Source organism: Barbatula barbatula, assembly GCF_947034865.1.
Source record: "Barbatula barbatula genome assembly, chromosome: 17".
Classification (NCBI taxonomy): Eukaryota; Metazoa; Chordata; class Actinopteri; order Cypriniformes; family Nemacheilidae; genus Barbatula; species Barbatula barbatula.
Genome location: NC_136780.1, coordinates 1030663 through 1056056, shown reverse-complemented (window position 1 = coordinate 1056056; position 25394 = coordinate 1030663). Strand labels below are relative to the sequence as shown.

The window sequence follows — 25394 nt, the reverse complement described above, 5'->3', positions numbered from 1 at the left end:
AGACGATCTGGCGTCGCGTTTTGTTTCTCTTTGTCGAGTCCAATGAATGAAAACTTACATTTAATGACTTTTTTTGAGTTGTTTAATAATTAATGGGGATGGAAAACCACGTCGTTGTTAATTAGACTTTGTTCGCTCGGGCGATCTTATTTATGTTATTTGCAGCACCTAAAAACGTCCACTTTTACTTCACTAATTGTTTATTTGCTTCGATTCATTGTATTTTATTTAAACATACCTAATTGCATGTGTTAGGCATTTTGTTCCGGTTTTATCTACGCAATTAACATCCACCCGAATTAATCTGAACTTTAACTTTGTTCATAATCTTAGTTTCACTTCAATATGAAACGTGAGTTGGTCTAGAGACTTCAATTCACGTTTAAAACAAACAGATGTCACGAAAACCCCTTAAATAAATCAACTTTCTTTCAAACGTGAATAATGAAGGAAAACTCCGCCCGCCGATGACGTCATGCGGAGGAGCTACAAGATGGCGCAGGCAATATTTGAGGTTCTGGAAGGTATAAATATAGACTTTATTTAATCATTCTCCAGCAAATGCACACGCTGTAAGATGTTATTTTATTTCGATAATAAAACCGCATAGACGTCGATGCGATCAGCCCTCTATATACATATATACTTAGTTGTTTCGGTTTGTGTAGATGTCAACATGTATGTATCATACACATGTAAATATGGGTCTTTCATGGATAATATTGTGCGGTCGGTGTGGTGATTTAATCACTTTAATGCACCTGAGCGAAGACTAGAGGAGGGAGGAAGAGCGACTGGAATAACAGCCTCGTGCGGAGGGAGCGCGACGCATCGCTGGAAAAGCCGAAATCTGATCATATACATCAAATCTACACACACACACATTACATTTAATAAAATACATTAGACAATGTTAATATTTATTGCATATGATAAAATGTATTTTAAATATATAATTTGACATCAATAATATGATATATAAAATATTTAAAATATGTGTCTTTGAAATATCTAGGCATGGACAACCAGACGGTCCTTAATGTTCAGTCGTTGTTAGACGGTCAAGGTGGAGTTTTGGACCCGGGCGCCCAGAATGTCTCGGGAACGACCATCCAGCCAATGGGTGAGCATTATCCCAGATAGCACAATCCATCTGCATTTACATCTCATCTGAAATACGTCTCGGAGACGTCTGTAATACGTCTGCTGTGTAAAAACATCTGCCAAACATCTTAGAAAGAGCTGTTGTTCATCCATTCTAAATCATACACATCTTACAGACGTCTTCTAGAGGTCTGACAGCACACGTCTCAGAGACGTATCGCAGATGTAAATGCAGACGTCAAATAGACGTAATCCAGATGTACGTGTGCTATCAGGGATTCCTCAAAATATCACATCATCTCTACTTCAAAGTGTCAATATTTACGTCTCATTATATTTGTAGACGACGACGACGTCTTTCTCTGCGGTAAATGTAAGAAGCAGTTTAACTCTTTACCGGCGTTCATGACCCACAAGCGTGAACAGTGTCAGTCCAACACCCCGTTACTGGCCACCGTATCTCTCGCCTCCAACAACACCTACACCTCCGTCCCATCCATCAGCGCTGGACCACAGCTGACCGCTAACAGACAGGTACAGATCGCCTGATCAACCACACCTGCCCGCATCACCGCTGGATTTATTCACGGTATGTGTTTTGTTTTCTCAAGGTGTCCACGTACATCACAGTACCGCAGTCTCCTCTGACACACACACTGGTCCAAGGGAACGTGTTGGTCAGCGATGAAGTTCTGATGTCGGCGATATCGGCCTTCAGCTCTCTGGATCAGCCCATGACAGCCATGCAGGGATCTGCACAGGTAAACGCTCGCCCGAGAGACACGGAAATAAAAGCCGATTTAAATAATAAAAGTCGAAACTGTGATAAACACTACAGTGCATCAAACTGCTAGAAAAAGGTTCACACCCTGCATGCATGTGACCTTTTTTGTGTTTTTTTTCAGAGTAATCTCAACATGCACGCAGGGAACTCGTACCTGCAGCACCATCAGCAACCTCCACAGCCCCTTCCCCCCAACCAGGTTATGCCTCTTTCCTCACAGGTGCCCTCCAGCAACAGTAACTCTATAGTGCAGGTGTACAGCACACTGCCCCCTATGGCTGGAGGCGGTACCGCAGAGGGCCCCGCTCTGGGCCTGCACACGTTTCAGTCTGTTCAGGTACGGTGACGTGTTTATCAACAGTTTTTTAACTTTGTTTTGAAAAGTGGTGGGGAAAAAGACGACACACACAATACTTAATAAATAGTTTCTCTAAGAACTGGTTGGGAATATTCATGGGAGTCACAAGCACGAACAATGTAGGTGACTCCTCCAGAAAACAGCATAAAAACTGCGCCGCTTCAGTGGTGTAACGTTAGTGCGAAAGACGCATGACACTGGCGTGAAGCAGGCTCGTGTCCGCTGAACACACTATTCTAGAGTTTCACATCACATAATAGATCTGCTTCCTTTTGTTTTTAAACCATATCATGTTTTCATCAATAGATCATTTAAAGCATGTCCATTTATTGGAGTTTTCCATCAAGTATTAAAATGTAATTAAATCTTTCAATAGCAACCGCGAAATAACACCCATGTTTTTGATAATGTTGTTTGTCAGGTGCCCAGTCAATGTGTGGACGGTCAGGTGTTCAGCGCAGCTCCAGTGTACAGTCCTGGAAAACAGAGCACCAAAAACAAGACCTGTACCATCGGCTCAAACCTCTCTGAACTGGGAGAATACAACAAAGTGGTTATTCCAAAGAGAGCCAGAACCGGCAAGAAAACACCGGATGGTACTTGATACCGTACAGAATATACGGAGGCCGGAAGCCGTGTGTGGAAACTGAAAATGAAATGTTTTTCTTCCAGCAGGTCAAGCCAAAGGAAAAGCACAGAAGCTGAAGTGCACTTACTGTGACAAAGTGTTCACCAAGAACTTTGACCTTCAGCAGCACATGCGCAGGTGGATGAGAGAAATCTCTTCTGGGTTTAACATTTAACTGTGTGATCGGACACAAAGTTAACATGCTTTTACCACAACAAAACAATAGTTTAACATAAATACTTTCTTTATTTATTGGAGTTTTATTAATATGAAATATTGATATACATTTGATATATATTGTATATCATATTTAATTTTTTTGTTCATTTTAGTTCAATTTAAATATCTTTTTGTCAAGCAGTTATTTTTGTAATTTAGGTTGAGTTTTTATTTATTTCCAATGATTATATTAGATTTGATTTCGCTTACCAGTAATGTTTGAATAGTTAACATAGTAGTTAACAACAATAATGATGAAAAAGAGATTTCCAATGAAAGGTTTACACGAAACTACACAAACATGCCGTGATCATTTAGTCACCATCTTGAAGTTAATACATCCGGTGATGTTCTGAACTCTGCAGTCATACGGGTGAGAAGCCGTTTCAGTGCATCGTGTGCGGCCGTGCCTTCGCTCAGAAGTCAAATGTAAAGAAACACATGCAGACGCACAAGGTTTGGCCGGCCGGGGTTCACAGCAGCGTCTCCAGGACACCCATCACAGTGCAGGTGCTTCAGGTGAACAATGACGCCTCACAACAGATGGACGACGAGGGGCAAGGTGAGGAATCCTCAATTATAAACTGTAATGACTGGTTAGATATGACCCTGCATGTGTTTTGATCTCAGCATCTGTAGAAGAGAGAAACGGTGATGTCCAGGTGGAGACGCAGGGATCGGCGGAGGGGAAGCTGAATCAGAACAAACAGATTCTCTTGATTGACAGCTCATATCAGTGTCAGTTCTGCTCGGCTAAATTCAGCAGCTACTTCCAGCTAAAGTCTCACATGACCCAACACAAGAATGAACAGGTACGACATCACAGAGAAACACAAGAACATGTTTCCTATGGTTTTGTTTCCATGCTACATGCTTGTGATTATAGGAACGGGTTCCTAGAAATGAAAAATGTATCCGCGTCCATGTAAAAAACATGAATCTAATCATTTTTTCTGACATTAATCCTGGAAATTCATTGATTTGCATGCAAAGATTCGGTGATGGCATTTGTTGGTACATCGCTTTAAAATAGGATTGCTATACGAACTTGCTAAATGATATAATATTCAATATGCAATAATGAATAAAAAAATAACACTAATATATATTACAGTTGATAATATATGAGAAAATAAATAAAAATAAGCCAAATCCATTTAAATTCATTCTTTATATATATTGAGAAGTTAGTGCTGTTCCACTATTGATCACATCCAGAATAAAAGTTTGTGTTTACTTAATATATGTCTGTGCACTGTGCATGTCATTATTTTTGTATATATAAACACATATGCATACATTTCATAAAAATGAGTAAACGTTTATATATAATGCCCGAACATCTCTGCTTGCAGCTTTAATATATAATTGAAATGATTTCTAAATAGATTCATGCAATTGGTTTGTTTTGATTAAGCCATAATAAATCAAAACTAACACAATAAAATTATTTAGAAAATCAATTTTGGAAACAAACTCTTCATATATAAACTCTTCGTATATGCATGTATTCATACATATATTATGTAAAGACAAACCTTTATTCTGGATGCGACCAATAGCGATTATTTGTGGAACAGCCCTATTAGACCTGTAATATTTACAAAAAAGATGAACATGTCTGCATCGACCCGTCGACATGCACGTTGACACTAAAATGTTTTCACATGATTGACGTTGTGAGGTTTACCGCTGTGTGGTGAAGAGCTGCTCGCAGACGTTTCAGAAGTTAGATCTGTTTCTGGAGCACATTCACACACATCAGGAGCAGCTGACGTACCGCTGTCATCAGTGTGGGAAAGTCTTTCCATCGCTGTTTGAACTGGGATTGCACCAGTACTCCCACAGCTTCTGTCCACAGCAGAACCAGCGCAAAGAGACCAACTATTACAGGTGAGAATCACACTACCGATCACACATCTGTATACCGAATCAGATCCACTGTATGAACTGAACGTGTTTGTGTCTTTGGTTGGTCCAGATGTATTAAGTGTCAAAGTAAATATTCCACACAAGAAGCTCTGGAGCAACATCTGCTGAACGCCACTCACAACTACCCCTGTACTCACTGTCAGAAGGTCTGAAAATACACCTTTGATTTCATCATTTTTTATAAGAAATATTCATATCAATTAAATAAAAAAGAAAGTGTTATATTATAACCAAACACAGATCGAAAGTTAACATCTGGCCAAATAAAACTATGAAAATGTAGATCTTTAAAACAAAGTCTTAAACCCGTTCGCTCTTTTGGTTAAAAATAGGGCTGCAGTGCACTGTATTAAAGACAATTTCAATAACTCCGTAACTTGCTAAATAATTACGTATACGAGAATTAAGTATTCGAGATGATGCTTAAAAGTGTCAAATCAATAATCTTCAAACAAACATGTGCTGGGTCCCAATTGGCCCACTTATCCTTGCCCTTAAACTATGTAGTGTTTATGTTATAGAAAAGTATATACATTTTAGTGCGTGGCAAAACTGTATTCGTACACTGGGACATACCGCTGCGAAACGGAAGTGATGTTGTTGCCTAGACGACAACTGTCGTAACTGTCGCCAGCATCAAAATACAGCTCTTCCTTGCATTTAAGTGTTTATTCAGTTATTATTTTGTACGTAATGTTTACTGTATATTTACATTTATTAATTAAGCGAAACAACTTTAATTTAATTGTATTATTAATGCAGTGTAGCATCACTAAACTCCGCCCTCTCGTGGTGAGTTGTGGGTAATATCAGCCATCGAATTTTCACCGGAAACAGTAGACCATCCGGGATACTCATTTCAGCATACTATGTATATTTGAGACATACTAAATCTATTTTCGAATACTATTTAGGACGGATTGTATGCGAATTGGGACGCAGCTATGATTAATATTCTTTCTGGGAAAAGAAAGAATCTCTGCATGTGCTTAACATGCATAAAAAAACTTCGTACATAAATGCATAACTTTTTAAAGTATTGAAATCATTAAGTTATTGCAAACCACTGATATATTCACAATGCAATATCAATATTTTCTATACTTCAATTATTCCGATATATCTTGTTAAAAAGAAAACCAGTGTTACTGTAACCCATTTCACAAGGTTAGTATTCTAATAACGCTTTATGATTTGACCTGTAGGTTTGGATTTCGCAGGAAATGTGTGTTTGATGTCATTTTACTTTAACCCACATAAAACCAAGTATGTGAAGTAACGTGCTGTGACACAAGTGATGGATTGTATCTTTATTAATGCATGTATTTACCTGAGCGTGTAATCTTACATCTGTGGTTTCTCAGGTGTTTCCCTGCGAGCGCTATTTCCGCCGTCATCTGGTCACTCACGGTGCCGGGGGGAAATTTAAATGTCACGTCTGTAAGAAGTTCTTCAAAACCGAGCACTACCTCAAACTCCACACGCAGATCCACTCAGGTACCTTAGACACAAAAACAACAAAGTAATCCGGGTGAACAGATCAACTAGTTTAGTGTTGTGAACCAACGTTTGTTCTCTCGACAGGAGAGAAGCCGTTTAAATGTTCAGTGTGTGAGGCCACGTTCAACAGAAAAGATAAAGTCAAGAGACACATGTTGATTCACGAGCCCTTCAAGAAATACAAATGTCCCTTCAGGTGAGCGATGGACCGATGATAACATCCCGTCTGTGAATATTCAGTGTTCCTCATCTTTGTGTCTTTATTTGTGTGGTGTCAGGACTCATGTGGGCTGCACCAAAGAGTTCAACAGACCAGACAAACTGAAAGCTCATATTCTCTCTCATTCAGGTGAGAATGAACATTTAAACCACACATCTGATGATCTTCAAAAATACAGTTTTACTATAGTAACTGCAGTTTAATCATGACATTCAGAGTCAAATGAAAACCGTACTTTTACTATGGTTAGTTTTTCAATAGATTTGGCATTAGATCAGCATTAAAGCCACAATATGGAAGAAATTTGTTGTGAAATATCCCAAAATCACTTGATATAGTTCATGCAGTCGTGTACCTACATGATCCCAAATGTTCCCAAGAATGTGCAGATCCAGAGAAATTCCTATTTAAACTAAAGTCCCGTCTCTTGTCTCTCTTGTGTTTGTCTCATATCAGTGACTTAATATCCGCTGCTCCTCACGACCCTCAGTTTCTGGCTGTAGAAACTACGGCAGAAGTGCTTATACAGCATCCGTTGTTCTGTTATTATTGATCACGATTACTCTTTGGTGACTAAAGGAAACACAAACAAGCATAAATGTAGTTTACTTTTCAAACGACGACTGTATGACTGTTTTAAACACGTTAAACTGTCTAGAATAACACTACCAAATCAATTGACAAAGTCCAATATCATTCACAGGCTAACGTAGCTTTAAATTCCACGTTTCTTGCAACATAATTCATTACATTGACATCAAATAAAATTAATTCACGCCTCTGGATGGTGAAAACCACATGTTCCATAATTCCACAACGTCATTTAGCTTCGCCTTTTGTTGTCGTTTCGAGAGTGTACCATATAGCGCTCCATATTTACATATTGTGGCTTTAAAGTTGTTGTAGTCTTAACAGCTCAAATTTTATTATTTATTTTTTATTTCTAAAAACAACGTCAAATAACTACTAACAAAACTCAGTATTGTTGCCGCGTAAACTTTGTATCTCTGTATTTTATTTAGTTTGTATGTAAATGAAGACTTTTGGTGAACTTCCCATCTGTCTGTGGGTCTCTCTCAGGTATTAAACCGTACAAGTGTCAGTTCTGTCAGAAGTCATTCAGTCGTCGTGCGCACATGCTGGAACATCAGCGCTCGCACACAGATAATTACCGTTACCGCTGTTCCTCCTGTAACAAAGGCTTCACCCGGCAGAAATACTACAGAGATCACAAGTGTCCGGTGGCAGGAGCCGCGGAGGCGCAGCGACACGGGGACGACACTGAAGGTACAGAAACATCATAGATTGTTCATTTCGTCATTGTGTTTAATCGATCTTCTCAGACGGCTTGTGTTCTCCGTCCTCAGGAACAGCGGATGGATCTCCTGCGGCGGAGCCTGATGAACACTGTGAGGACACGGAGGATGGAGGGAAGGAGATGAGAGAGGAGGACGGGGCGGATGATGATTTGGAGGGCGGGGCCAGGCTGGATCCTATGCAGGAGGAGGGCGGAGCCGTCGGGCTGCTGTCTGAACCTATGTGCTTTCAGACGGTGGACGGATGAAAAACACACTGATGACTGATTTGCTGGGACGAAGATGCTTGGGATGAAAAGCTACTGAAAATGACACGTGCAGGTGTCCCAGCTGAAGATCTGTACTAGATGTCTGTTATTTAACAGAATTGAAGGACTTGTGTATAAATCCTGAGTGGGTGGAGCTTCATTACCATCAGGCACCAATAGAAACCTTTGACGTCGTCTTGATTGCGCAGTCAGTGATGTTTTCTGACTCAAGGCTTGTTGGACTTGACAGTCGGATGACATCAAGGTACGGCGAGAGCGATTCCAAAGCAAACCTTTGACTTTTTTCCTCTAAACGCTCTCACGGTACCTTGATGTCATCCGCCTGTCGGATCTTGCGGCGCTGAACAAGCAAATTGTCAAAGGCTGAAATGCTTGTTTATCCTTGAAATTCCCAAATGTGTTTTATATTAAAACGTGAAATGATTCTTTGCATTGGATGCAATGAAGTCAGAGTGTAACTGCATCTTTCGGATACGGTTCAGGAATAAATTCCTCGATTGAATTTCTGCTGCGTCTTACGATGATCTGAATAATTGCTTTTGTGTCATTTTAATTGTAATTTCAGAAACATCACAGAAAGTCAAGTTTATCTTTACAGTTAATGTGACATGAAATAGTCCTAATGTACATTAAAGTCTAAGGTAAACTATTTTTTATTATTAACCAAAAAACTGCAAACGAAAAACATTTTCCACATCATTATTTATTCGACTGATGAGCATCTTTTTCACATTTTACTATACATACAAATCAAGTCTAGTAAATCATGTCCGAAACAACCCTGAAAGCGGTCGCTTCTGCTTAATACTAAAATCATTTTTTATGTAGTTATAATCAAACAGAGAAGAGCAAGTATTCACAGCATGTACAGTTTTCAGTTCATTTACAGTACAGCGGGAAAGTGGTTTCGTTTACACGGATCAGTAGAAAGAATAAAAGATGTCACATTATCAACCATCTTCCCAGCCTTCCTTTAGTCATAATATTGTTATGGGTGAAGTAAGTTCACATAAATATGGATAAGTTATATTCTGAAAATCAAAAAGATCCCTGAACTGTCATTCACATGACTGTATTCCCCACAATGCACTTCGCCGTGTTTCTGATCGGGGCCGCACCAGTGGTTTAGACTCGAAATCATTTCAGAGAAATGACAGAAAGAGATCTTCGCAATTTTTCAGAAGATGCCCTATATAACTAGGGTCTCAATTTGAATAAATACTGAACTCTGAGACCCCTCCAAACTCGCATTATTATTCGAGGGTTTTATAGTCAGTGTCACAGTCGCATCTACTGTCAAATCAAGCAATCATTGTAAAATCCTGTTATTAAATCTTGTGATATAGACAGAATTTGCCTTATTAAATCTCTAATGTGTAGAACAGTCGATTTTGAAAAAAAAAGCGTAACATCTTCTGTTGTTTAAACGGAGCTATGCTTTCATATCACTGTGCTGAATGCCAGTTTTCTGGATGGACAAAGGCACAAGGAGAACATAAAAACACATTCACACAGCTCTCGCACTTATGTGTCGTCTCGCACAACTCAATAAATCTCATCCATACGATTCTTCTCATTTCACGGGTGATGCAGAAATGAATACCAGGTGACAGGCGAGTGTACGAAACCCACTTTCCCATGATGCACCTGTGCACTGCATCATTGAGGGATGGATGTTTGTCTCACAACACACATGTGGCTTTATAACCAGAGTTCGTGGGTCCGTCCGCTCTGTCTGTCTGTGTGTGTGTGTGTGTGGTTTACTCCTGTCCAAAACCTTCTGTCTCCTCGATGGCAAACATGAGCTTCTCCTTCATCTGGTCGTAACTTCTGTACGTCGGCAGGTCCAGGCGATTAAAACTACGGCAAGACAAAGAGACGAATGCGATCGTTACACAAAAAGTTTCCAAAAGCAAATCCTTTTTCCATCTTCACTCAAAGCATCTGATGTGTGTCAACAGCTATGCAACCAATGAAGTTAATGCTAGCATGATGCAAATAATAGAAACCGTATAGTCCGTATAGTACAAACAAGATAACAAATACAAAAGTGACGAATAAATCTGATTTATGTAGAATCAATTGTTTATCAAAAGTGTTCTGAGAGATTTACCACGTGTGACTCCTGGGAAGCCAGTTCTCCTTGCCGACCTTCTCAATGCAGAACTTCTGCGGCCCATTACTGCCTGTAAACAAACACATCAGCCATAAAACCACATAGTTAAGAATCACTTCACATCAAGAGTGAACTACAGAGAGAGACTCACCCATCAGATCAGCAAAACCTCCGACAGGCAGACGACAGGTTCCAGTAACAAACTGCAGGAGTCTCATACGCTTCTCATTATCCATCTCTTTAATAAACTACACAGAGAGAAATTGACATTTTAAAAACAGTCAGTTCTTGATTCTGATTGGTCGAGCCGTTATAAAATACCCGGTTTGTAACCGAGGACCGCATTAATAGCATCCTTGCGACACTGTTGTTGCGGCTGTGTTTGTTGGCCTTGCTACACATATCACCGTGTCTAAACCGGATGCGACCGACTCGACATGTCTTGTGGGGCTGTCACTATTTTTAAGTAATCGTCTCATCGCAATTATTTAAGATAACCGCATTTATTGTGAATCTGCTGCATTTACATCCACCGTCCTTTCTCCATCATTTGAGATATTAGTATTAGTTTTGTGTTTATTTGTATCTACACAGCAAGACCCTCATATCTAGTTTTAGTGCTTAAGACGGTCTTCTCTGTTAAAGGAGAATAAATCAAAACCACTATGAAAAGTGAATCAGCTTAAAAGCATAATTAGAGTACAGGCCATTGCACATCCAGTTAAAAAATAACTACGACCTCCCGTTCCGTCAATCACACTGCCTAAGATATATGCGTCGGTCATAAAAAAAATATATATTTTCTGCGTTTTTCACATCCGTAGCAAGCATTTTGACAATTCAGAGACAACGTTCAAACGAGCGCCAAATACGAAGAAAACGCATACGAAATGTCTGACTGTATGTGCAAAGACCTTAAGAGAGAGAGTGCATGTCAATGACGTCACACAATGCCCTTTATAGCAATAAATCATTTCAACAGACACAAGATCATCCGTGGCTTTATATTACATCAAAGCTCAGTTAAACTTCTGGATTTCACTAAATAAAAAATAACTATTGCAAACTATTTTAAGCTTGAGCCAACACAAAATTTAAAATTTACACCAAACTTAGAGAAAGAGAGACCGAAGGATGATGAAGACTTTGTTAGAGAAGATGAAGGTTGCGTTACCTGCCAGAACCACATGATCTGTTTACTGCCGCTTGTGTAATGTCTGTAAATGGTGTTCTTCTGCCAGTCGCCCAAATCAATTTCCTGCATGCCGCACAACATCACCTACAACACCACAAAACGTACTGCTATCAGAACCCACACAGTGTTTTATGTGATGTGAAGTTTACTATACAGTCCCTGGGAAAGATACATGACAGTATATATCAGCAGAGCGACTTCATCACCTCCAGCTCTTTAGCATCAAAATACTGCAGGTACTGCTGAGGAAGAACTTCATTGAAACCCTCGAAGAACGCTTGAGTCTGTTCCTCAACGCCACGAGACAACCTCCATTCTGCTACCAGTCTGAACACACACAGAACAGACATTACACACCAGACGACAGTGAAATGTGTGTTTCATTATGAGACCGAGGCCGACCTGATGTACTCCTCCTTGTTCTCCTCCGTCACCTGGATATTCCCTCCATCCGGCTTAAGATCGTGAGTCGTCACCTCCCCCAGAATCTCCTTATCCACCGAGAAAAACATCTCCAGCCCACACTCCTCGATGTTATTATCTCTATAATACACACAAGTTATTGTCCCTTTGACACAAATTTAGGTTGTAATTTACTAGATTACCAAAAAACGAAATAAACTGACTTGATCCAGATGAGCGAGTTGTAGAACTCCGGATCGATAGACTCCAGATCTTTCAGAGCCCAAGGCTTGTTCAAGATCCGCTTGTAGAACGGCAAAGAGAAGCCCGTGTCGATGAACTTCCCGTGAAACAGAGCCTAGAGGAATCGCGGATATAAAGTCTAACATCACATCTGAGATACATTTCTGACACTATCGTGTTTAAAGTCCTGGAAGTTGCCATCGCTTTCACTTTTGTGATTTGACACATTTCCGAGAGAAATTGAATATCCAATGCGAAAACTAGTGGGTGTGGCTTTCGTCTTTCTCTTCGATTTGATGTATAAAAGCAGCCGTTGCATTCTGAAACAGAACTGGCAGCAGACTGACAATTGAAGGGGAGGAGTTAACGGATGCCCCGCCCAAGTCGTCTAACATACGTCATCTAAAATGGATATTGGAGGTGCATTTTCAGATTTTAACTGAAGATTATGAGGGCACACGAATTTTAAAAAGAGAAAGACCCAAATTGATAAACTATTTACAATAAACGTTGCAATATTTCATGAAAAAATAGGCATTGCCATTTTTTACTTCACAGGGACTTTAGCATTAGCTTCATGTTATACTGATATTAATCCTTATTATTTTTCCCCACACAATCTCATGAAATGCAATCTAACAATGACCAAACACGGAAACGTACCATGGCGATAAAACGGCCGATGAACTTGAAGTATTTCAGGTGGTCGGGGTTGATGGAGGAGGCGGGGTTTATCTGGAGGCAGTAGTTGTCCTTCCCGGCGTACCCGAACAGACAGTACATTGGGTTCAGCACCTCGTGGGATAACAAGAAGAACCATTCCCTGCAGGAAAACGTATGACAGACTGAAAAACACGGGTTTGAGTAACTGCTCTTTATTTTCTATAATAGTGAACCTGCCTGGCCACGCCCCCATAATCAAGCCCCTCCTCTCCAGGGAAGATGATCCACAGTCTCCGGCGGAGATCTTGCGAGTTAAAGCTCATGATCTGCAGAGAGAGAGGACGATCATTTCACCGGTCTGATTCATCACATGTCACGGATGTTCAAAGATCAATAATAAATCAAACCTGCTGGAATGAGTCTTCAAACAGAGTCTTACGGGTGACCGTGATCTTAATGTGCTGCGGCATTGCCAATTGCTACGATGAGATATTAGACAAATAAGGAAAAGAGTTTTTTTAGAAAAGGTTTCCAAAGAAATCAAAGACATTGATAATGACAAGACTCACCTGACACCAGAATCTGAAGTACTGAACTTTGGCTTTGAAGTCTCGAACGTATGTGATCTGAGGACCGTTCTCACTGAAACACAGCAAAACAAACCTGCCATTACACAACCGTGATCTTATCCATCCGTTAAACTACTTATTCAGTTCTATAATCAATCCTTTAACATTTCCCCATCTAATGTGAAAAGCATGCAATTCAATATGAACCAGTATCTTACGTCTTATGTTTATTTATTTTGCTGTTTTAAGTCTACTTACACTTAATTCATAGTTTTGTACATTTTTTAGAAGCAGTTTTGTTATGTGGTTAGCTGGACTTTTATTTGGGCCCTTATAAACCATCGGTATCGGCCTTTTTCATGCTATTGCCAAAACGCCACTGGTGTTAAATTAATCCAATACCGACTGATTAATATCAGCATGCGGATACATCAGTGCAAAACCACTGAAACATTTCTCAAAATATCTTCTTTCCTGTTCAACTGATGAAAGAGTCACACGACCACATGAGGGCGAATCAATCATGACAGAATGTTTGTTTTTGGGGTGAACCGTCCCTTTTAATGCCACATGAAAAGCCTTGAGCTTTTATTATGAAAAGGGAAACACTGAGTTCGTGTGTTTTTTCCTTCGGGTGGATTTGGGCTGATTCTTGGATATTTTCACATCAACAGCAGGTCTTCAACAAACTTGTGACGTCTGGATCATTATGTGTATCATGAAAACACTTCACATGGACGAATAAAACGATCAGCTGACGCACGGGTGTGTTGTGTTTCCTTGAGCATTTCATGAATAAAACCGGTTTTTCCTGCTACGCGTCTGATTACTCGCAGTGTGTTTGTGTGTCGTGAAACAAATGCTGGCCGTCTGAAAGACATCTGAGTGACTCAAAGCTCAAACAATGAACGTCACTCGGATCAATCCAGAATCATTCGTCAAATTATTCACGAAATTCCTCATTCGACATCAGAGGAGTCATGACATCATCATGTGACACAGAAGAGCTGCTACTGATGACGTCATCAGGTCACACTGAATACTGAAGAACCGCACTGCTGATGACCTCGCGCCACGATCAAGGTTTTGTCAGACTGAGAAGGGTGTGTGTGCGTCATGTGCTTTCCACTCACAGAGAGGATTTTCCAGTCCGCGGGTCGATGTAGGTGGTGGTTCTCCGGGTGTGATCTACGAAGTAAGGAATGCCGTCGACGGTGAACCTCATCTCCCATCCCTCAGGCAGAGGCTTATCATTCAGCAGACTGCACAGAGAAACTTTCATAAGAGTCTGTTTATAAAAGCATCACTCACACCTGAAGATCTCGAGCCACGGGGAGTCGAGTAATCGACAGTCCAACTGAAAACACTTCTGACCCTTGAGTGCGCGGATCCTCCCACTGCGTTGCTCGGGTCGGGTGATGAACGTAGTAAACTCTTCCAGTAGAGTCTGTTCTCTTCTCTGAGAGAGAGAGACAAAAGAGGAAAGAAAACCAGGATGACATTAGGAAATAATGAAAGCGATACGTGATTAAACCTTTACAAACTTCCAGAGCTATTTTGAGAGGGCGAGACATTTTCAGCAGCTGGTTTACTCAGACCGACCGCCTCTCATTTGTTAAATGGGGACACTGAAGGATGTTATGGCTAATTTTAGTCGCAGGTGCAGATAATAAGGTTAGCAGAGCTATAAAAGTGTGTGTGCTACAGCGGGACGTAAAAGAAAAGAGTCTGTATCTCACCCCATCCATGTGGCATAGGACCCAGAGGATCAAACTCTTTATTCTGATTGGCTGACCCCTGCTCCTGGACCTACACAAACAACAACGACGTTCATTCATACTGTACCGCTATATTTAACACACTGTCAAATATAACACAACATACAAACAGTGGGTATAATATAACATTATATATGAAAATACCATATGCAAATAGTAGCCTTGTACCCAAACAACTGCGAGTCATTTCAGTTCCATTCGATTCAATGTTATTTATATAGCGCTTTTCACAGTGTGCATTGTTCCAAAGCAGCTTTACAGGAGAAAATAAGAAAAACACAGCACAGTGCATAGTGTTCATTCTTATAAATAATCAATAATATCTATTGTCAGCAGTCTCCCGGTGAGCGAGCCAACGCGGCCCTGTGGTGAGGAAGCCAAACTCCAATGATAAATCAATGGAGAAAGAAACCTCAGGAGAAAGCAGACTCAGCCGGGAGGACCAGTTCTCCTCTGACATGTCACAGCTGCACTCACTGACTTTCAGTCAAAGTTACTGAGAAGATTTTTATGAATAATAGAGAGAGCTTATCAGTTGTGATTTAGGAAATACCATTTGTTAAAACTGTTTAGGTCTAATTTTGTCTTATCTTGTCTTAACAGATGAATGTTATAAGCAGGGAAAATAGTAATGGCATGATGTAACTGAGTGCAGCTAATAATACAAACACAATAAAGTAAAATAAAATAAAAATTCTGTGAATAAAAATACAAATAAAGTCAAATAAAATACAAGAATTTTAGCAGTTGTTAGTGGGGAATAACCTCAGAATGTGCGACTGACCAATCAGAATCAAGAATTCCAGAGATCAGTGTAATAATGTAATGTAATATATAAATATAATTCCTCACCCCAAATATGAATCTCTGGTTGAACTGTTGCATAGCTCCCTGCAGCTGACTGCGCTGGTGCTGCCATTGCTCATAGTTACGCACCGTCTCCATTGTGGGCCGCTGCCACGTGGTGCTTCTGGTGATGTGGTCCACAAAGTAAACCCGACCCATAGGGTCCACCCGTCTCTCCCAACTGCAAAAGAGCAAGAGACGGATTGAAGCTCGAGGTTCCGTTCATGAAATAACAACAGCATTTCGCCACCTCAAGATAATAATTTCTTTGGTTATATCATAAAACCATAATGCATTCACTGCACCAAAAGCTATTTCAGCCTACGAAATACATCAGGCTGTAAAATGTACACATCAGATAGATGAAGCATATTTTTAAGGGGCGTGTGATTCTTACCCTGATGGTAAAACCTCTGGTCTCTCCCATGTCGTCCTCTTTTCGACATGATCGACAAAATACATACGACCGCTCTGATCAACACGCTGCTCCCAACTACATACACACAAAGATGACACAATGTCACAAACACGATGACCTCCTGCTTTGTATTATTAATACTACAGGTTATAATGTAGTTATAATGTGGCAAAATCCTCAAACTGCGAGTATCAAAATAATCACTTATACATATTTCAATGGTTTGTAATATTTACCCCGGTGGCATAGGTCCAGGTGTGACCACGCTGGGAATCCTACTGGGGGCGGGGCCAACGCTGAGGCTTGTTCTACCAGGCTGCTCTTGTGTGGGGGCCGGACTCGAGTCTGAGGCTCCGCCCCCTGGTGGGTTACGAACCGGAGTGTCCGAATGGGACGAATCGCTGCCGTCAGGATATGAGCCTGTAGAGAGCGCTGGAAATAGAAAACACCCCTACTGTAAGATTACAAACCTTCTCCGAAAATGACTGACCAAACGTGACAACACGTGCATGTTACCTGGTGAAGACGAGGGCCTAGGTGGGGCTATCGGCGGAGGTCGGGAGGGTCTCGGGGGTCGTGACCCTCTGGCTGACCGCGAGGGCGAGTCCATTCCATTCACCTGGCCGTTTGGGGCGGACGGACGTTCTGAAACGTCGCTCACTGATGGGGATGAATCTCTGCTCCTACACAGAGAATCAGACATGAGTCATGACATTAGACAAAAGACTACAGAATCAGTCGACATTAACAAACAACACAATAACCAAGGGTTCAAGGTTTGGCTAGCACGGTGCAGATAGACCAGAATATAAATGTGAACTCCGTCATTTCTTCTTCTGTGAGACGAATGCATGTGTACCTCTGACTGGAGTCGTCCGTAGGATCCGATTCCCCGTTTAAACAGCCTAGAAAACAAACAGTGATGTGAATAACGTGATGAAAGTTTACATGCGAGATAAGATGACGGAGACTGACTTTGGCTGTTGGCCTCCGCTGACAGGAACACGTCTGCATCCACCTGCAGGCCGTCTAAACACACGGACAGATCGCCAACGATATCGCTCTGATCTCTGTCTGCGCAGAGCTGCAGCGACTGCACGACCTCGCAGACTGACAGAGAACAACAAACACGAGAGAGATGCTTGAGAAAATCTGGAGGTGTGTGTTTCAATCATCTACTTGTTTTCTGTTTTTGTTCTGAATGTAGATGCACAGACAGTTTCTGAGGTGTGTCTAACGCACGCACACACACACACACACCTATCAGCTGTTTAATTCAATTACACAGGATGTCATGTGACAGTAGTTTAGCAGCGTGTTTTTGTGTCTGATTTTTTTTCTGTATTTTTATGTGGTGGGAATGTAGTGATCTCACAATGACCCCGGGCCATTATTATTGTTGAAACCTGTCTTTAGCTCTAACGGTGCTGTGTGTGTGTGCGTTACATCTCAATGTTCAATCAGATCATAGATCACATACATATTCATTAGTATCATAAAACACCGTTTTTGAAAAAAATCGCCGAATTGTTCTCATTGCATAATCGTCCCACTCCATGCCAGTGGTACGTAAATGGTTTAATATTCCACCGCAGGGCTGATAACGGAAATATTTAGAATGTAAACACAAACGCGTCACACGTGATAATACAAGAGACTGAGCTATGAAGCCTTTGAGCGCATTCATTAGCACGATTCAGAACGGTGACACCATACACAGGCGCGATGTGACACAACAACCCGCATGTTCTTTATTGGTTTGTCGTGCCGCATCCAATGTGGACAAAATTTGAAATTAAAATGGGTTCTAATGCATTTCAATTGGCTTTTTTTTATGTCACGTTGGCCGTGTAGACACGGTGTTAGACAACCATGCCGGAAACGTCAAGCCGAGAACAGTTTGTCATGGTGCCGTGTCGAAGCAGGCTTTTTTTCAAACATGAAATTTCCTCCCGTAACAACTTTTCCATGCATCAACCCACGAGAGTGGGCAAACGTCAACCAACTGGAGAAAGAGAGAGCACTGCGTTGGCAAAGATCAGTGTTTGTTTGCTCACTGCATTTCGTTGAGTACTGTTATGTAAACGGTGGATATAATGCTGGATTGGATTGAAGCTGATAGATGCCGGTCATGAACCGCATGCAGTAGGTGAAACGGAGTCTGATGTCTGTGTTTTGTTGGCAATCGTACGTACATAAGTCACGCGACACAAACTAATAGCAAATCAACAGTTATGCAGGGATCATGCGACGATCATGTAGTCCCGCCCCTCTTCAACGCGCTCAGGGCTCGCAGATTCATAAATTCAAAAAATAAATGTTTTGTATGTATAAAATCGATTATGCGTTTGTGAATCACATTTTGTTAATATCGTCACCGTCCGTCCGAAACCTTGTATGGAAAAAACGCTGTCCTTTTTAAATGATTACATATGGTGTTGTTAAAATGGACAAGCATTTGTAATACTTTCATTGGTTAGATATTTGCAAAACCCAGTAACAGACATAAAGGAGGACTAATAATAATGATTTAATAAATAAGGAGATGCAAGATTTGAGAAGGAAAGCAGCGTTATTTTCATTCATTTAAACTCACTCTTCATGTCGTGAGATTTGAGCGTCTCGCTGACGTCGAGCGTGGCCACGCCCAGCAGAATGTCAGATTTCAGTGTCTGATGACTCCAAACACGGAAGATCAGTTTGCTGAACGGAGTGACAATCCTGACGCACAAACACAACACAAATAACATCATAAACATACAACAGAAACCGTACAGAAGTCCAGTCAGATCTGATGAACGCTAGGTGGAAATCATCTGATCATCTCTACAATCTATTCATTTCACTCTTGTGTGTATCACAAATCCTTTCAATCAACTATGACAATAAACCGGTGACATCTGCCGTATAAATCCATCTGATGATATCATTCCTGATTGTTTCTTAACAATCGCTTCACGTTGAGAAGATAAAAGCCAATTGAAAGAGAGATCTGAAGCACATTACAGTCAGTTTGTGTGTTAAATAAAAGCACACGTGTCATTTGTGTGAATGTGAAATAAACACTTACACAGTGAGCGGCTGCTTCCATCGGGGTGAGTGTGTGTTAGTGCATTTCTCCGTCTTCTTGGACTGACCGTCCACACACACCTCAACATACGGACTGGGACCGAACCAGTTCTTCTTATTATCCTTCAGTTTGGCAGAAATCACTACATACACACACAAACAAACTTGTCGGACATAATGACACAAAGCTATGCACAAACTCCATTTTGTCTTCCTTAAACCCTCACAGAAAACTTTCTGCACTTTAACATTATAAAAACATTCATAGTGTTTTTCTCACGGGGACCAACATTGTCTCCACGAGATCAAAAAACTACTGGTGTTACGATGTTTGTAGGAACATTTCATCCCCACAACATAGGTTAACACTTATCATGCAACGCACAGCCTGGTTATAACACATAATGGGCCCTATCTTACACTCACCACAATGTGGCGCAAGTGTTTTTGCTCGTTTCAAACTGACGCAGATCTCATCTCGTCCTGCGCCGAAAATGAGATCTGCATCGGTTTAAAACGACGCATTTGCTTTTGTTTAAAAAGCAAATGCATTCGCGCTCATTTGTGTTGGTCTAAAAAAGAGGTGTGCTATTTTGCCATAGACCAACCGGTTGCATAAACTGCTTCGACTGCTTTTCTTCAAGACTGGTCATAATTTATTGAAATAAATTACATAAAAAGGTAGATTGGGCTTATTGAAATAAGAAACGCAAGTGTGATTAGTCCAAACTAATTGCTAGTCAGCGAGACTAGTTGTTAAGACACGCTCTTAACTTAGCGGCTAAGTTAATGCAACTGGGCCTTGGTCTAAAATCAATGGCGCAATATTTTTTTTGTTATTTAAAGAGCGCGTTAAGAATATGCTCATATAGGCGGGTGCACAGCGCTCGTACATTCTGCTTATTACGCTACCCAAAAAACACCCATCACTCATTAAGAGAATCGGGACAACCCGTTTAGACCACGCGCGCTGACCGTGTCCGCCGTTAAACTAGCAAAAGTGGGTTCGGACACGTCCTGAGAGCACCTGCGACATGCACTTTAAACCATATGCTTAGATCGTAAAATAGGGCCCATTGTGATTGAGAGACTTCATTTGCAAAAACAGATAACTCAAGCTTTTAAAAAAAAGTATTTATTATTAATTAATCAAAACAACCCAACTCCCGTTATCTGTTTTTTGCAAATGAACTCTTTAATTATAGACTAAACTTTACTGTAAACAAACCAGGCGATACAAGGATTGTAATCAATTTCTTTTTTTTTTTAAAGTTTCATTTTCTGTGGTGAGTTAATGTTGTTTCAGACATGAAACATTTAAAAGGGCATCACCTCTACAATCTTCTGTTTATATGGTGTTATACCAGCGCCATTATATTTGATCATGAAAGATTTTCCCCATATTTATTGACAGTGTATATTCCAGCAATCAGACGTCTCGCTGCTATTGAATATATGAAACACATGCAGACGTGTGCAGGCAACACACCTGTGATCTGAAGCTGCGCTTTCATAGGGAAGCCATTAGCAGGGCCCACTTTAGCTCCACCACAGGCCATCGCATGAGCTACACTGAGACCTGCGACAAAAACACACAAAACGATCAAATCAGATAAACACAACGCCTGCTGTAAGATGAGAATGACCAATTCAATCACCGAAAATGAAAACTGAAACTGTAAATCAATCAAACACGGATCAAGTGTTGACATGTTTTGCAGTTGTCTAGGAACTCGTAAACACAATGTGGAATCTGAAGGGAACTGGTCATATTAAAGCACTCCTGTAGACGACGGTTCATCATTAACTTTGTTAAAGCCTAAAAAGTAAAGTTTTCACTGAATAAAAAAAAAAACATCAACGCCAATTTTCCAAACAAGAACTGCTAGTATGGAATAAGATTTATAAAGTCTCGGTTTATGACATTTTCACAGTTATTTAACCTGGAACAACAAACACTTTCAGGAAAACGTGTCTGTGATATAGTTTACGTGCAATATGCCAAGATCAAAAAACTAATGAGATCTTTCTTTCATGAAATCCTTTGTCTCATTAATAGCATAGATATGTATACATAGATGCCACACCTCAGCACGTGATTCATACATGTGTGGGTCGTTGACAAATAAACCGAAAAAAAGAAAACAAAGGGTTGAAAATATAATATTTTATATGAATAATATTGATCTTTGTTATATAAAATAGCATAAGAGAGATAAACATCATAAACTCAAAGCGTAGAACCAAACTTTAGACAATCCGAATTCACCACAAATATACATTTAATATAATCGCATTCATTATCTCTGAAACTTCATTTAATAAAGATCATTGGCATTGTCTCGTGTTGAAGAAACACTTCGATCACTTGTCAAGTTTTGATTTGACTTTGATTAGATTCAATTTATTGTCATCACACACATACAAGTACAGTGCAACGAAATGTAAGTCACGTCAAGCTTCATTCAAAATCACACACAATGTCACGGGACGCTGGCGGTTGAGGAAGAGATATCAGAGAGATCAGAGTTAACTTTCACTCGGTTAATAATTCATCACCGATCGCGTGTCGTGCCACGATAACAGACGGCAGGCCGAACCAAGAGACACAAATAAACACACAAAACCACAAGAGCTAAACACTTCTATCCCGTCTACGAGCGTCCAGATCAGCGGTCAAAACATTAACACACACCTGAACTCAGAAAACCAAAGAGACGATCGCATTCTCTCTCACAGGTGATGTGTGTCATTATATTAAGGTTAAATACGGTCTCACATAAGCGACCAAAGACAACAAAACACTCAACTCAACAAGAAATACTCATACATTTATATTCACATAAAAGTCAAATGAATAAATGTAAATGTTGTACACTTAAAATACCCTGGTTAAACTATGGTTATTGTGGTGTGACCATGGTAAACGTGTGCTTCAGTACAATATAATACCACGGTATTCCCGATCATGTTATTTCCAGTTCATATAAAATCGTGGCTCAAACTTCCCAAGTCAATATGTTAAATCGTTGGTGTCTCCACCTGTTAACATAGTGATGATGGGATTGACATCATCATCTGTACTACACAAAATCTCCATTATATCATCTTATATACATCACTGACACACACCATAAACCTGTCAGAGCTCACGTTCAGGGTCTGACTTACACATCTTTATCATAAACACTTCCATACATCCACATCAAATATGAAGAATCCTTACAAAAATGTGCAATATAGATAGATTCCCCTATATTAATTAAAATCACCTTAAATATATACATATACACTGTATGCTTTTAGACATAAAGTAGTATATAAAATAATTTGGTGATACATTTGATTGTTTAAATCAAATAAATTTCTCTTTGTGATGATGGGACTGTAGTAAACAACGTATGGTATTTTTGCAATAATGCTTTCTTCGCCAAATCATATAAAAACACAAATCGTGGTTTTGTTATTGTAAGATTATTACTTTGTCTAGATAATAGCGAGTTGATGAGTCAAGTCCATGGAACAATCAGAAGAACCGAGCCCGGGGACCAAGAATGAAACAGACACCGAAGTACAGTTCACTCAAAGTCAAAGTTTATTACAAATGGGTTCAGTTTATATATATGCAAAAGAGGAAGTGAGATTTGGGCTGAAATCCCTCTAGTAAACATGGTATTTTGGCAGATGGATGACCATTTGTAAAGCATTGATTTTGTACATAAAACTTTACCAAATAGGATTATTGTGGTGAGATCCTTGTAACTACCAAACAACTTTGTTTACTATAGTTCAATGGTTAAGGCCTTCTTCCCCAAAGATATCAAACTATTAACCCCAGTCATCATATGGGTGCTTTCTCCCATAATGCCACAGTGAGCATACAGACAAACTTCCGTTGTTTACTATGGTTTACAGTACTGTATTAGCTATGAAACTTTGTTTTCTACAGTGCAGTTATGTAAGGTTCAGGAAATACCTGTTCAACTGGGAAACATTCAAATGACCAAAAGCAAAACATGAAGAAGTTCAAGTCTGTCTGAACATCTGATAATAGCACGTCACGTGTGTACGCGCCGATACGAAAGGATCATATTAATCGCGTTAACCAGACATTCAGACACATGAGAATATTAATCCGTACATCGATAGTTTAATATAACATTTAAGTCATTTATAAGAGCTTTACACAGTGAAAGTGATAGCTCGAGCTGTCAACACGCGTCTCTCGATGTCATTATACGGCAGTAATCCGCAACACAGACACATTTCGGGATCATTTGTCTTTCTCTCACCCGAATCTGTCAGCGGGTCCGTGAACGCTTTGACGATAATCCTCACCGGTCCGTCCTGAAGTAGTTTATAAGAGAATTGCGGAGCGACTCCGGCTCAGTTCGGGTAACGAACTTCCGCCATCTTCACGACAGCGCGTCATCAAAGACGCTGTGTTCAGAAACTAGCCGTCCCACTCTAACTCCCACACTGAAACTAGCCCTCCCACTCTAACGTCTGCGTTAACAAACCCGTCTTTTTGGAGACGTCGTATGCTACACTTTTCCATCTATTAATTTAAGAGCTGTGTAAACGTACATTTATAAATTACAAATATTTAAATGAAAAAACCCGGTGCATCATAATGCATCCGAACGCTGAAATACGTAGCAAGTGTCACGTGACATGACTACTTCACGCAGCGGTCTAAACGATAAGCTGGTTAAATAAAACACCTCGTTTAAAACATTACATATTATTATTTAGACCCAAACTTCTGGTGTTAATTCATGAGCGTTTTGTTTCACAAACGTGTCGTTCTACACACCCACTGACAACTATGATAAGACATTAAAGCCGGGTTCACACTGCCACACCCACTCGCTCACAGAACGATCTACGCTGTGCTGGTTTAAATGTATTGTTTATTTATGCTTAAACATTTGCGTGCATTTATTAATCAAATACATTTACAAAAATGACTTGATGCCTGATTCAACACAAGCTATTCTTCAAAAGTGCTGAGAAAGTATATAAATATGGACTAATGGTTAGTGTATGTTAAACGTTTTAACACTTTTAAGTTTGAACACAGTTAAACTTCACGATACGCGACCGCCATCTATCGTTAAAATACATTAGATTAAACTTTATTGTCATTACACATATACAAGTACAGTGTAACGAAATGTAGTTTAGGTCAAACCAGAAGTGCAGGATATACAGTGAATAAATGCAGAATACTAAATTAGGAAAATATCATAAAGTATGTGTGTACTATGAAATTATGACGGTAGGTATGTGCTGTGAACAATATATACAGATGACTATATACTATGAGCATTAATGTAGAGGTGGCTAGGAACAGATAATAATTTAGACTAAATAAGTGACTTAAGTGTGCATAAATTATAGACATAAAATTTGAAGTGCAATAGATGAGTTAATGAAAGGAGAGCCAGGAGCATATACACACACACACATTTACTGAATAGTTATTAGTTATCTCTTTATTATTGAAATAAATTGAGTGCATATGAATACGTGGATTAAACATTTTAAATAAAAACGTATTACTCGGTCTCACTCATCATAGCTACTGCATGTCATGAAAATTAGTAATTAATTGTATATGATAAACGTGTGTATATGTGTGTGTGTGTGTGCATTTCTGATATTTGCATTTCAATGCAGGGCGCAATTACCTGTTGCTGAATGCGTATATGTTAGTGCGCACCGACACGTGTGCTTACGGTACAGCGATATTCCTAAAGATC

General features: G+C 40.0%; 2 protein-coding genes across 4 annotated transcripts; one reads left to right on the top strand and one right to left on the bottom strand.

The window, feature by feature from the left end:
* Positions 1–8985, top strand: znf341 (zinc finger protein 341). 3 transcript variants are annotated; one of them, XM_079477905.1, is made up of 17 exons: positions 1–352; positions 451–524; positions 1016–1123; positions 1448–1638; positions 1716–1865; positions 2010–2225; positions 2668–2842; positions 2922–3012; positions 3459–3655; positions 3724–3905; positions 4778–4986; positions 5075–5171; positions 6390–6522; positions 6610–6721; positions 6804–6874; positions 7826–8032; positions 8113–8985. In XM_079477905.1, exons 2-17 carry the CDS (start codon positions 476–478, stop codon positions 8307–8309), a joined length of 2385 nt encoding a protein of 794 aa, XP_079334031.1. In that variant the 5' UTR covers positions 1–352; positions 451–475; the 3' UTR covers positions 8310–8985. The 3 variants fall into 3 exon arrangements, with proteins under 3 accessions (XP_079334031.1, XP_079334030.1, XP_079334029.1); XM_079477904.1 differs by having other exon boundaries at positions 2919–3012; positions 8113–8857; XM_079477903.1 differs by having other exon boundaries at positions 1–524; positions 2919–3012; positions 8113–8857.
* itchb (itchy E3 ubiquitin protein ligase b) lies at positions 8957–24523 on the bottom strand. The gene is made up of 24 exons (XM_079477902.1): positions 23922–24523; positions 21119–21208; positions 19631–19772; positions 19157–19281; positions 17536–17670; positions 17420–17465; positions 17077–17243; positions 16797–16992; positions 16540–16635; positions 16149–16323; positions 15258–15327; positions 14893–14977; positions 14652–14780; positions 13519–13591; positions 13357–13428; positions 13187–13275; positions 12950–13109; positions 12268–12401; positions 12044–12184; positions 11848–11968; positions 11621–11725; positions 10598–10694; positions 10444–10516; positions 8957–10190 (listed from the first exon to the last, which is right to left on the bottom strand). Exons 2-24 carry the CDS (start codon positions 21186–21188, stop codon positions 10091–10093), a joined length of 2601 nt encoding a protein of 866 aa, XP_079334028.1. The 5' UTR covers positions 21189–21208; positions 23922–24523; the 3' UTR covers positions 8957–10090.
* Positions 24524–25394: the final 871 nt, after the last annotated feature.